The following is a 14,023-nucleotide window of genomic DNA, read 5'->3' on the forward strand; positions in this document are numbered from 1 at the left end:
TCTATAGTGGCCATAGACATAGACAGTATATAACAAAGTAAAACTAAGATAGTGGCAGAGAGCTAGCTACAAAGCTAATTAGCTAGTTAGCTTAGCTAATTAGCGCAACAATTGTTCAGCAGCCAGGTACATTTATGAACAGTTACCTGGCCATGTGCATGTGAAGTGGTGGAAGAAGTTCTAAAATCTTTTACATTAAGTAAAAGTACAAGTAATAGTATATAAGTATAAACATTCTTAAAGTACCAAAATTATTACTGCAGAAGCAGAATGGCCCATTTCATATTATACTGGATTATAATTACTGATACACTCATGTGTAACGTTACATCACTTTAATGTTGCAGCTGGTAAAGGTGGGGCTAATTAGTTTACTGCTGGGTAGCTTGTGGACCAATACAGATTTACCTTATCTTACCTAAATATACTATATCATTATTTTATTCATTATATTTTGTATTATTAATCTGAATCTGCAAAGTTGCAAGTAACCAGGGCTAGGGAGTAAAAAATACAACATTTCCATCTGAAGTGTAGTGGAGTAAAAGTATAAAGTAGCATAAAACGGAAATACTCAAGTAAAATTGTTACTCAAATGCAGTACTTGAGTAAATGTAAATCAAATGAAAATCCAATTGAAAGGAATTGGAATTACTTAAGTAAGTTTCTTAAAAAAAACAGTTCATTTCAGTTATGAGAGTACTTCTAATTACTTAAAACTTGTGTCAAACATAAGTTAGTAAGTTAAATATGACGTCAGAGAATTTGATGTCCTCAACAGCAGAAACCAACTGACTCTTGAAAACACTTAATGTTTTTATTTTCTCTTGTTCACTCACAATATGCAGTAAAAATAAATGTGAAAACTGCATTTCTTGTGTGTTTCTTCAGGGTTCAGAGGGATGCCGGGTGTCAGCCTGGTATGATCCTGCTGAGACAAGGCACCAACGCATTACAGCTACAGTCAGAATGCCAGGAACATGGAATGATGGGAAATGGTGCAGTGCTGTTCATTGAGAACTGTAAGTAAGGAGACATTTTAGCAGGATGAAGAGACGTGTTTTGCCATTGTTAGGCCGGCCACACACTGGCTGCGTGGTGGTGTTTCTGTTGCGTGTCAGCTGCGTGGCGGCTGCATGGATTTTTCTTTGTCTTTTCACACCAGAAACGTGTCTGATGTGGCGCTGCTGCTGCTAGCCTTGTCTGTACACATGTTTCCCATTGATAAAATTAAATACCACAAATACAACGTCGGCAGTACTGACGGCAAAATAGGCTACAGAATATCTCGTTCTGTATTGACAGGTGCAATATTTGAAAATCGATAATTATTTATTATTGTTTCTTTTAAATTACATTTATATCTGCATTTATGTCAAAACCTAGAGACTTTCAAACATCAAAATGTCATTTATTAATATGTATTTGTGTCAAAATGACGCGCCTGAGACGTGCGTGTCACGCAGGCAGTGTGCAAGCTCTAACCAGATAACATGGGAGCCGAAATATAAACGGACACGCCACGCAGCTGACACGCTCACGCCACGCAGGCAGTGTGAAGCCGGCTTTATACGTTTTTTTCTCGAAACTCGGATAACTTCCAAATGAAGAATCACACATGGAAAATATTCACCATTCTCAGCAGTGTCAGATTCAGCCTGCCAAGTCACTGATGGAATGTCCCTTTAGCTTTTCACTATTAACCATTACTATATAAATTTCTATATATTCATTGCACCTTAGAGGTGCCTCATCTTTGAAATTGGATTTAGTTATAAAAGACATTCGTTAACATTTTGCAGTTGTTTGTAGATCATCACTGATAAGGAGAAGAGCCCCGTGATTGGAATCTGGGTCATTATGACTGAAATATTCACCTTGTTTGGATATGCATTAAGTCTCTAAAACTAGACAAAACATAGACAAATCATTTTGTTGTACATGAGAGCTACAGTGGAGACACAACATCAAAATGAGCTCTTCTCTTCAACCCGTTGTAATGTCCTAAACATCCTGAAAAATGGCAAATGAAAACCAGAGATGTGAATTGATTTGCAGGTCAGTTATATGTTTATTCAGCTTGTTGCCGGCCGTTACAGGTACACCGAGCTTGATGGTGCAAACTTGGTATTAGTTTCACAGATGTAAAGCACCATTTAGATCTAACATCAGCAGACAAACAACAAGGAGCTCCTGCACTTTTACACTCTTTCAGTTTAATCGTTTTAGCTTTGAATGAACTCACAGAACAAAAAACAAACAAATCTAATGCAGATAAGCTGTGAGACACACTGCATGGATATATACGGAGAAACCAGTAACATTTAGTCTTCCACAGCATTTACATGTCCAGACACTTATGCAAGAAAAGACACAGTTTTATTAGAAATTAGAAATTTAAATAACCGGCCAAATAGAAAAGACCCAAACTCCCTCTGGTTTTTAAACCAACCAAACGTGTAGTATTTGTGTAAATGCTGAGGAAGAATAACTAAAAAAGACAACAATGAGTCTTTAATATAGTGAAAAGAATTCTTTTAAGGTTACTGTTTCACTGACTACTAGAGAGCCAGGGGTGCAGGACAATGCATGATCGACTGGTAGAGTTCCCGGTCAATAATGCTGCAGGTTTCTTGCATCAGTTCAAACACAGATAAAGTCCAAGCATCAAGAGATGAATGGGGTATTTGTATTTGTCCTCCTTCACAAACAATTGGTCAAATGTTTGCACAACGAGGGTTCACAAGAGTCAAATAGGAACTCTGCTGCTTGGACCTTAACGTGTGTGACAGAGAGGAACTCAGCCAAAACAATACTGCTGTCCGACTTAGTTATGCAACTAATGCAGTGCAGCCACTCTGCGTTTTTACAGTTTGCCATCTTCTTGATGTGTGGTGTCAGAACGTGTGTAGAAGAAGGGGGACTTCTGGTGGACCTCTTGTTTTTCACAAGGGCGCATCTGTCTTGAGAAGGATGAGCTTTGGATTGCGATTTGGGAGGAGTTTTTTTTTTTTGGGGGGGGGGGGGGGGGGGGATAACAGAGGAGATAACGTTAAAGAAATGAGAGCGGGAGGGAGGGAGGGAGAGAGCGTGATTTTCAGGGCAGGGCAGGAAAGAAGGGGAATGAAGTATCCAGGTTGATGCCAGGCTGGTGGCATTTAGGTTTTAGTTAAGAATGGCAAGGGAAGGGTAAGCCAGACGGATCTCTTCTCCCTCCAGGAGTTTCCTGCAAAGAAAAAGAAAACCGATTATGCTTGAGCTTACTGTGTTTTATTGGTGCTTATTTACGGAAAAAGTGTGATACATTAATTGAACATGTGAAACAGTTATTTCTGTCAGGTGAGATTAAAAAACGAGGTCTTTTTTTAAATGCATTGCCCCAGAGAAAGTCATATCGTCTTACATATTTGTTTAAGATAAACTTAATGTCCAATATTAGTGGAGAGACAAAAGCCAGATCTCACCTGTACGCAGCTATTTCAATGTCCAGCGCCATCTTCACATTGAGAAGGTCTTGGTAATCTCTCAGGTAGCGCGCCATCTCCTGCTTGGCGTCGGTGATATCCCGCTCTAGCTCACTTATCCTCATCTGTGAATGCAATGTCATTCATTTCAAATATCACAGTTAGTGATGCTAGACACGAGGATGTGTACAACCTTTGATACATATTTTATTTTAGCTTGGTTTTGCTTAAATAGATTTGCTTCCAAATAATTGGAAACGGTTGGAAAGTGGTAAATACCATTTAAATAGCATATAACATTTAAATCCCTGATGTCTTTTTAGAGTGTGTAGCTACGTTATGTTCTCTCACTTCATTCAGACAGTAACCTTGCAGATTGTTACCTATGCTGTGAGCCTGCCATCATTTCCTGCTGAGCACTAAAGTGTGGGGAGGGTGTAGCTGCTGCAGTGACTATATTTACATCTTGTCACAAAAAGAAGCTTCTTCCTGCTGTTTCTCTACTTCATGAGTGCTGTCTTTGATTCTGGTGTCTACTAATATTATTCTCTCTTATCTCTGTGACTCTTTACATGCCATATTTCATCTTTCTGTCTTTTCCTGCTGTCCAAAGAAGATTGTTTCTATCAGAGAGCACCTCTCATGTCATATCTGAGCACAAATGGGCAGATAACCAGACCAGGTACCTCATACTGCTTCACATTCCCCTACTGCGTGAATATTCATGCGGATCAGGATCCAAATATCCCTCATTCACCTGGTACTTTGCCACCTCTTTGTCCTGCGTCTCCTCCAGATCCTCCAGCTGCTTGTTCAGGGAGTCGATGACATTCCGGAGAGATTCGATCTCAGAAGAGCGGGACTGAAGCAGTCTCCGGTACTCCATGGTCTCCTCCCGGATGGCGTGCACGGCCTCGTTGTTTTTGCTGGCCATCTCCGCCACACTTGCGAACTTGCTCTTATACCAGTCTTCGGCGGTTTGCATGTTCTTGTTTGCCAGCCGCTCGTACTGTGCCCTGATGTCCCGCAGGGCAGTGGAGAGGTCAGGACGGGACACCTCCACGTCCACGCTGATGTTGGCCACCTGCAGCTGGGCCTGCAGCTCCGCTTGCTCCTCTGCAAAGACTTTCTTTAGGAACACCATCTCATCACAGAGAGAGACCACGGTGGCCTCGGCGTCACAGTTGGAGAGCACGGCCCTGTTGGCCTTCTCCCTGGCCCTCTGCAGGGCCTCCTCAGCATCTATGCGCCGCCCCGCCTCCTCCTCAAAGCGTTCCTTCATCCGCTCATACACGTCATGCAGGTAGTCTCTCTCCGCCTCCATCCGCATCTTCTCGCCGTTCTCCGAGTCGATCATGGCCCTCAGACTCCGCGACTGCCCCTCATAGAGCGTCTGCAGACGGGACGGCTCGCTCTGCCGCCTCCTCAGCGCCTCCAGCTCGGCCAGCAGGGCTCGGTTCTGCAGCTCCAGGTGCCTCACCTTCTCGATGTAGGTGGCGAAGCGGTCGTTCAGGTCCACCAGCTGCTCCTTCTCCTGGGAGCGCACGCCCAGCAGCTCTGTGTTGAGGGAGCTGGCATGAGCCAGGTCCATCCGCTCAGACCGGTCTGGCAGGGAAGAGGAGGCCAGCCTCTGGATCCTCTTCCCAGACGGAGGAGCTCGAGGAGAAGAGTAGAGGGAGGAAGACATCGAGGATTTGGTGGTGGTTTGGGAGCCTCTGTAGCTGTCCCAAGGGCGGCGGTAGGAGAAGAAGGTATCATAGCTCATGATGAATTTTTTGTTGTGTATTTTTTGTTTTGTTTAAGAAAAAGGATGTGGGATTTTTTTAGTTTCAGAAGGTTTTTTTATGTCCCCCTTGTTCTGCACACCATCGGTGATGATGAGTGGGCGTTTTGCACTGCACCAGCTCAGTGATGCTGCAGATCCCTGGCTTTTATAGAGTGAGGCTGCCCCCCCCCCCCCTCCACCACAGAGAAACATCAGTGTTGTCAGCATCCACCAGGCCAATAGCAGACTGCTGCAGTGAGAAGAGAGGAGGTTGGTTTTCAGACTCACTCTCAGCCTCAGCAGGCAGGGTTGACGTGGTAGAGCAGGTTTTCTTTTAATCTGCCCTAAAGATAGCCTTGCAATCAATTACTCTCATTACTATGCATTTCTGGAGGCACATTATACTCAACTTTATTCCCTCAGTGCATTCTCAGACGCATCTCACAAGCAATGAACACATCCACATTAAAACTGGGGCAAACCTTGTGAAAATGACTTGTAACAAAGTCTTTTCCACAACCCATTTAGGGAAAGCAAATAAAAGCAAATACACAGTGCTTAAATGGGCATATACATAAACAGACAGACACTTAAGGGTTTATGTTATAGAAAAACAATAAATCAATTACCACACAGATTGCTTGGTACTTAAATAGATTGATGTGGTTGATAAGTGCCCACTGCTTTAACTGAATAATATGAATGATGATATGGGTGAATAATCCCACATTAGCCAACATGCACAGATGTCAAGAATCTTTCCTGCTAATTAAACATTAAACAGATGGCTGGTGCTTTGTTTTGTTGCTTTATACTTTACAGATATTTAAAAAAAAAGAAGTAATATTTTCTTCTTATGCACTTTTCTTTTTCATCATCTCCTCTCTTCCATTGCTTCCTGTATTGCTATGAATGTCCTTTATAAGATAGATACGCCTTTGCCATGCTCTATATACTGCTGTTGTTCCCAGATTATCTTAAAATGTATCTGTCTGATCTATTTAGATTACAAGTTGATGAGTCACTGATGTCCTATCTGTATGTGCTGACACAGAGAAACACTCCTCCTGCTTAATACCCATGATGACTCAGAGGGTGTCTTTAAATCACCCTTAGTAGCCTATTTGTTTGAAAAAAGAGGCTACAAGCTGATGTTCTTATACAGGAATCGATTAAGATCTCTGCACAAGGACATGTTTTTGGTGGCAGACATTTTCACACTGATTTCAACACAGTTGTCTCTTTTAAAGCAAACCCTAAAGGGAAAATAATTAAGATTTCTAGCACAAAATTACCATAATTTATCAGCAGTGTTGATTTAGTAGCATTATCTTTTCATTATATACATCGTGATTATTTTATTATTCTCATTAACTTTGAGAATGACTGCACAGGAAATACGTCAAAGTTACCACCCTGATAAACCTAAGCCTTAAAACATTTTGGGGAATAAAGCCCCGTGCTTTATTTGATTTGATAGAAGAGGAGTCTTGGGAAGAAAACCTTGGCATCCTCTGAAGTTCTACTACACAGCCGCCAGCAAGCCTAAAAAGCAAATAATAAAGCAGTGTTATTATGCCAGTAGGTGACACCATTTAGCCAGGCAATATCCTCCATCAGTTTTTGTTCCCAAACTGAAATCTTAATACCTGCCGAAGTAAAGGGATCTGAGCCAATTAGTTAGATTATTGCAAAAATTGTGACATTATTGTGTTAGTTACTTCCAAAGGCTTTTGTAGAGGGAGGTGCTCTAAATTCCATTTATGTTGTTGCAGTTCTTGCTAAAAGAGGTCAATGACGCTCGTTGATTGCTCAACATTTAAAGGGACAGTTCACCCAAAAAGACTTAAAAAGATGAAACTGATTCTCTCCACCTTAGCCGTAGTTCATTAATGTATCTATTTTGTAGTTGATTTGTACATTTGAACATGTATACAGGGCGTCCAGCTCCAGCCCCTGGTTAGTGGTAGCTGGAGTAGCTTCAGTGTGGTTGCTTGATTATTCAAGCTGTACTGTTTTTTACTCAATTGCAGATAAGGCTAATGGCATTTGATCTGTAGTGCTCACAGCACCAAAAAAACAGTCTGCTGTGAAAAAAAAGCCTATTGTTACATCCGAAGGCTTTTATAACTTGAATGTAATTTGTAGGATTTAAAGGCAGCTTTAAGGTACGTGCAGTCAGGGTTACAGAACAGTGTCGCCTATCAGTAGATCTATGACGTCATGGCCTGATACGCACTGCAGGACTAATTATGGGTTAAAACATCATTTAACATGAATACTGGGCTTCCATAGAAATGCTCACCTCATTTTTGGCACATTTTACTGTGTATTGTAAGCTGTCGTAGAGGGGGATAAGGTCTATTTAAACTGTTGCAGTTTTTAGTAGCTGCCAATCGAGGTCAATGAAATGCATCGATTGCTTAACCTTTAAAAGGGACAGCTCAATCAAACACAATCAAATCGTTCCCCCCCCCCTCTTTTAGCAGGAGTGTTTTGGTGCATCTTCCTGAGTATTTTAGCTATCAGCTGTAGTTCATTCAAATAGTGAGTGAACAAGATTTTTCACTTTACACTTCAACACTTAGCAGCAGTGCCTTATTCCAAATATGACATGGTTACTCACAGGAATCCACAGATCTCATTTGGAAAAGTTTCATCTAGAGCTATTGTTACAAATTTAACAAAATACGCCCACCAGCTGTTTTTCTCTGCACAGAAAGAATAATCTCTCTCCAATAAGGCCTGTGAATATATATATAACATTTAAAATATATAAAGGAAAAATGTTTACTGTGTTTCTTGGTGGCCTATCTCTCAGTACTAACGTTTTATTTTTGATTACTGAGATAATGTTGCATGTAAACATGATTTAAAAAGAACTACATTACAAACTGATCAACACACAAACATGCCTGGACTTTAGGGTACAATGAGCTGTTTTTAATTTCTGGCATTGAAGGGTTTTCACAAGTTGTCAGTCCCAGATATGTGAGGTTACCCACATTATACGTTTCTAATCAGAGCTGACTTTAAAAGAACTTCCTGATTTTCTCTCACATGGCTAAAACCAATCCATCATAAATTATGAAAAGCATGGTCTTGGCTCAGTTCTCATTCATTTACACACTCCTTCACTAAAGATCAATTTTATTAAATAGCCCAGTGCTTATATGCAAGTCCAGTGTAGATCTTTTAATAAAGGTGATTGTCATTTAAGGTTTTAAACACTAGGTGGCGAATTTGCATCACATGTCAATGTGACTATTTCTGGGTGTAAATGTCTTCAGATGAAAGACAGTTGTGAAAATGCTTATTCAGTAATGTATGACAAAACAATCTTAGCCCAAAAAAACATATTCAGTCATATTATCGCTGCTGATAGGTGAGTGATTGATGGTATATTAAAACAGTTGCAGTCCCATAGTCAAAGAAAAATGCAAATTCCAAGTTTATTCAGAGTCATTTACAGTGAATATATTTCCCAATGATACATAAGGTAGAAATAAGTACATAAAACATTTCTATTGACAGATAAAGACTTTGGAATGTCAGGCTTTTTTCATTGCTAAATTGTTCACCCCTTTAATACATTTACAAGAATTGCAGGAATATATTTCCACGTGAAAAAAAAAATCCATTCAGCGTCTGTATTTTCTAACAGTAAACTGAAATGATATAGCTTGGAGCTTCTTGGAGAACATGTAGGTGAACTGCGTGCCAGATCTACCTTCCACTGTTTTACATTCAGTTGAAATCTGCAAAATACTAGATCCACATAAAATCACATGAAGAATATAAGACATCCAACATATAAACAATACAGAAATTACCTTTAGGCTAGGTTTGAATGCAAAAGTGTATTCCTTTGGTACAAAACATTTCTCTTAGAAAATAACTGTGCTCGATATAAAGAAGAACATATCTTGCATGGCCTGTCAGACTTCTTACATCCAGGGCCAATGAACTATGGGACTAAACATTCATCTCATATCAGGAGTGCTGCATATTCATTTATGGTGACATCTCAAAAAAAAACCAGAGCAGCCCCGCTGACATGCACAGGGCTCTTTGCACTGGCACTGTGCTTCTTGAAACACAGCAACTTCTGATGACAGTATGAAGGTGGTCATTCACAGGTCGATCTGTACAGTACTTTGGTTCATTATTTATCACCAAGTCCTTAAGAGTGCTGGGGAGGGGTGTAAACTATGTGCCCATAGAGTTACAGGATGACGAAAAACATTACAAGTGAAGCAGACATACAAAAAATCTATAAAATCTTCTTTTTTTTTTCTTTTTTTTTTTTTTTAAATCTTTCTCTCCAGACTTGTCTTGTGCATGAAATGGGACAAACATGACTGCCATGCAATTTACAGTGCAACTCCAACTTCATTCATCTCCTCGCTTAGAAGATTTTCAGCCTTTTGCCAATCGGTCTGCCTCCCTTTGCCACTCTCTGGCTCGGCTGGTCTCTGGAAAGCGGGCAGTACTTGATGGTGTGCGCATTGTCGCCGTTAGCACTGCAGAGGGGACAGGTGTATGCCCGGAGGATGGGGCACAGGACTCTGCCGTCCGCTGTCTTCAGGATATGGGTGCCGTAAACTTCCTCCGGGGCGCCGTTATTCCGACAGAAGACGCACACCTTCGGTTCCGGCTTGCCCCTCTGAGTCTGTTTGCGCCTGCTGTCCATGGAGAGCAGGTCGAGGCCGGCGAAGCTGCCCCTGTATGGGGGTGAATCTCTGTCTCCCAGCGGCGAATCACCAGCAAGGTGTTCGTACGGCCTGAGGAGCGAGAGGCGCTCCTTGAGATCGTAGATGGAGATCGGCGGGGAGCCCGGGGCCGCGCAGCAGCAGTCCAAGTGTCCGTCGCTGTCCCGGCCGTGCCCAATTACGCAGGAGCAAACCGGGGAATCGTCCTCCAAGCCCAGGGTCGCTTTAAGGGACTCGGTTATAGAGTTGGGGCTGCAGGACGGGCTGTTGATTTTATTTTTGGCTACAAGTGTCGACAGGCCGAGGTAGTCGTTCCAAAAATTAAAGGTGTTATCATAGGGAGACCGCGCGTCCAGGTAACCGCTGTCTAGAAAATCCATGCTGTCGGAGCTGCAGAGTTTAATGTCCACAGTGGTGAATAGGCGTTTCGGATGGCGTCAGCATGGATAGTGTGTTGAGGTGATCTACTCTCTTCTCTCGCTGGGTCTAGAATGCAGAGCAGTCAACATGTAGGCGCTGATAAATCCCCCAGAATAAAAAAAGGGAGGCGTGGTTTGGTTCAAGTTGATTATCTCTCTGGCCCCATAGGAGGGTCTACACACCAGAGCAGGGAGGTACTGAGCTGAGCAAAATCAGTTTCCCTCCCAGGATGTGACTGTTATCACAGAAAGAATGTCTCTTTGTGTTGCAAGATAACTATTTATCCTGTTGGTTGAGAGAAACTGGCATTTTTTCTTCTTCTCAGAAGCATTTTTTAGGTTGTTGTGTTCTTTTTGTTGATTTTTAAGAGAGAACTAAAAAAAAAACTATTTTGCCTTGACACCCGTGGTGTTGGGTGGTTTTCTACCGATACATTTAACCCATAACTGCATTTTTGCAATATTGACACACATTTGGTCAGCAAGTTTTGTGATTTTTAATGTGTACTTAGAAAACAACTATTATTCAATTTACAGCCAGGTCATAAAGGGTTTTTAATGATGCTTTGTTTGTTATGTAAAGAGGCCGCTCCACTGATTTTGGATTTTCCATGAAGTTAAGAGACTTGAAAAACAGATTTTTAAAAAGAATAGTCAATCAATGCAGCAGAGGCCATGACTCCTTGACTGTTTGTCTATAGTTTGTCTCAAGCTATAAAAAAACACGGGATCCTACATTTTTCTCATAGCCTCTCACCCTAAACACATGTTTTAGAGTCAGATATTGGTCTAAGCTAAGCTCAGAAAGCCTTCATTACATCATCAGGGTGATTTTCTCAGACCCGACAACGCTTTTAGAGCCACAGAAAACATTATAAACTGTTTTCACAGACTAAGTAACCACGATCTTCTTCTGTAAAATCATTGGAGTTTCCCTTTAAAGATCTTTGGATAACTTGGCACGATACAGTTAAAATATTTTTTTTGCAGTCTGTTGCTGCTTCCCCTAACATTACAGACAAGAAACAAGAATGTGCCACCAAATGCAGAATAGGAACAATTCCTGTGCGGCGCTTCAGTTTCTCACCAGCGTAATATCTCAGACACATTTTGTTTCTTTTATTATTAGCTGTTTTTTTCTTGTAAATCACCACTTCAGGACTCTAAACATTATTCTGATAAAACAATCTGAAAATAAGGAGTCACATACAATTTATAGACGACCTGACAAGGGGTCACACACAGTAGACACAGCTTTGTTTTAGGGTGTCACATGCCACTAAAATTTGGGAGCCATTGGCCTACACTAGATTATAAGGAGTTTCTAGATAATGGAGAGTTTTATAGGATAGGTACACATTTTTCTGAAGATTTTGTCCCACATGTCCTACATTAAAAATGGATCTCTTCATGGCTAGTATTTAGAAGAGGAATGATAACAGTGACCAAATACTGTTGTGGATGTACATATGAGTATGTGAGTATTGTTGATGACTTGAAAATAAGTGAACCTATCCTTTAAGCCAGGGGTGTCAAACTCATTTTAGTTCATGGGCCACATAACCCAATTTTGATCTCAAGTGGGCCAGAGCAGTAAAACCACTCCAGAAAGATCAGAAACTTTATCTGCCACAGAGTTTCTTGTCACCTTAATGTTGGCAAACGCAAATTGCTTCTGCTACGACAGCGTTCTAAGGCCATTGTAGGAAAAAAAATAATGTTATGGATCCGGAAGAGAGGTAGTCTGGCTATTACCAGACCAAGCTCAATCTTTTAAGATTGAACATTAGTCTGGGGAGTCTGCTCTGTATTTTCTACTGCACAAGAGGCGTGATCAACGGGCGTAGTTCAAATGACTCTGTACGCAGTTGGATAGTCCTTCAACCAATCAGACCAACGATCCGGGTGACGTACTTACCAAAGCCGGTCGGTAGTTAGGCAAACGCATCCTTCTTTTGTAGGAATTGTTGATTTCAAACTTGCCTTTGGAATCTTTTAAAACAGCAGCGACAGCGGCATCAACGGGTTGCTGCGCCTCGGTGCAAAAAAAGAACTAGGATATTCTCTGAGATCAAAGTGGTACATTTGGAATTGGAATGAATTACTTCTCTGCAATTTTCACACTTTGCAAAGTCATCCAGTGGGCCGGATTGGACCGTTTATCTGTGTTTTTAGCCCCCAACGGCTCTACGCACTAGGATTAGGCACTGGTTAGGGTTATGGTTAGGGTTAGGTGCCTTGAAGTCAACGGTCGCAGCGCTGCCTTGAAGTCAATTTAGCAATGGTTAGGGTTATGGTTATGGTTAGGGTTAGGTGCCTTGGAGGCAGCGGTCACAGCGCTGCCTGGAAGGAGCCGTTGGGGGCAAAAAACACCATCGAGTGATTGGACCCTTTGGTGGCCCGGTTCTGGCCCACGGGCCGTATGTTTGACACTCCCGCTTTAAGCTAAACGTTTCCTACCAATATATCAAGAAAAGAGCGCTCACATTCATCAACAAAAAATAATCATGTACAAGAGATTTCTAGGACACAAAGTGCAGTGACACCACAACAATGAACCATGAAGACAAAAAAAAAATCAGGATCTTGCATTTGACCACTTTGACAGATCCCTTCCTGCACCGATGAACCTATAATGAGTCGTTCCACGTGAAGCTGCCATGTCCTCCCTGCACCTGTTCCGCTTCCCCTGAGTCTTCGGCTTTGTGCTCACAACCAGCCCTCCTCTGCTCCATTGTCTCCTCTCTACAGCGGGCCGTTTAAATTCATTAATATGCATTAAAACGGAGTGTGCCGCATGTGTGTGTGTGTGTGTGTGTGTGTGTGTGTGTGTGTGTGTATGCGCCAGTTAAAGCTTAGTAAGACAGAGACGCCCAAAAAAAGAGCTTGATAACTGACCTGACTGCTGGGACAATGACTATGTTACTATTTTTGTCAGACAGTCAAGTGAAATATTAAAGGCAGTCAAAGTTGAGACAAAAGTCATTTGCATGTCTTATATTTTAAAATTCAAGCTAAGATCCAGTTTGCCACCACTGTGGGGGTTTTCATTGATGAAATAAATCAATATCAGTCATTCACAGGCTTAAAAGGAGTCTCTGAAAAAGATCCTGTGGTTCAGTGTTATAGGCAAATATATATAAAAACTTATATCCATAGTTTTATCTTCCTACTTCTGGATTCAGTGTTGCTTTTTTTTTTTACACCAGTTTATTACAACTTTAGGTTTTTATGGTTTGTGTACATTGGCAATCCATATAAATAATGAAGTGAGAGACCTGTATTTGGTGTTCCAAAAGGATTGAATTTGATCTTAAATTATGTTAAAATCCTGAATTTGCCTGACCCTATAAACATTCAAATGGATTCTTCGAAAAGAGCATACATTTGCTGCTGCAATAGTTTCCAGCAATTGTGTAGATGGGACAAAGCATGAAGAAAAATGGTGTCAGTGAGACAGTTTCTTGTATGTGGGAATAAATTGTAATCAGGATACACCACATGGTCCATTTTCAAGGGCACCTCCGGCTCTGCATGCACAAAGGAAATCATGAGAGAGCATTTAAAAGATGAATGGCTGCCAAATCACAATAGATACATTGCACTGGGGCCAATATGACATGTGGCTCTGCTGCTTCAGGGTGCCTATATTACTCTTGATGC

The 14,023-nt window shown here is 41.4% G+C and overlaps 1 protein-coding gene and 1 pseudogene across 1 annotated transcript; both read right to left on the bottom strand.

Moving 5' to 3' along the window:
* Positions 1-3,165: 3,165 nt before the first annotated feature.
* neff2 (neuronal intermediate filament family member 2) lies at positions 3,166-5,229 on the bottom strand. The gene is made up of 3 exons (XM_078278099.1): positions 4,222-5,229; positions 3,465-3,589; positions 3,166-3,226 (listed from the first exon to the last, which is right to left on the bottom strand). The coding sequence occupies exons 1-3, from the start codon at positions 5,227-5,229 to the stop codon at positions 3,166-3,168; spliced, it is 1,194 nt and encodes a 397-aa protein (XP_078134225.1).
* A 3,433-nt stretch (positions 5,230-8,662) lies between these two features.
* LOC144535557 (nanos homolog 1 pseudogene) lies at positions 8,663-10,443 on the bottom strand (annotated as a pseudogene).
* Between the last annotated feature and the right edge of the window lie 3,580 nt (positions 10,444-14,023).

Source organism: Sander vitreus, chromosome 20, assembly GCF_031162955.1.
Source record: "Sander vitreus isolate 19-12246 chromosome 20, sanVit1, whole genome shotgun sequence".
NCBI lineage: Eukaryota > Metazoa > Chordata > Actinopteri > Perciformes > Percidae > Sander > Sander vitreus.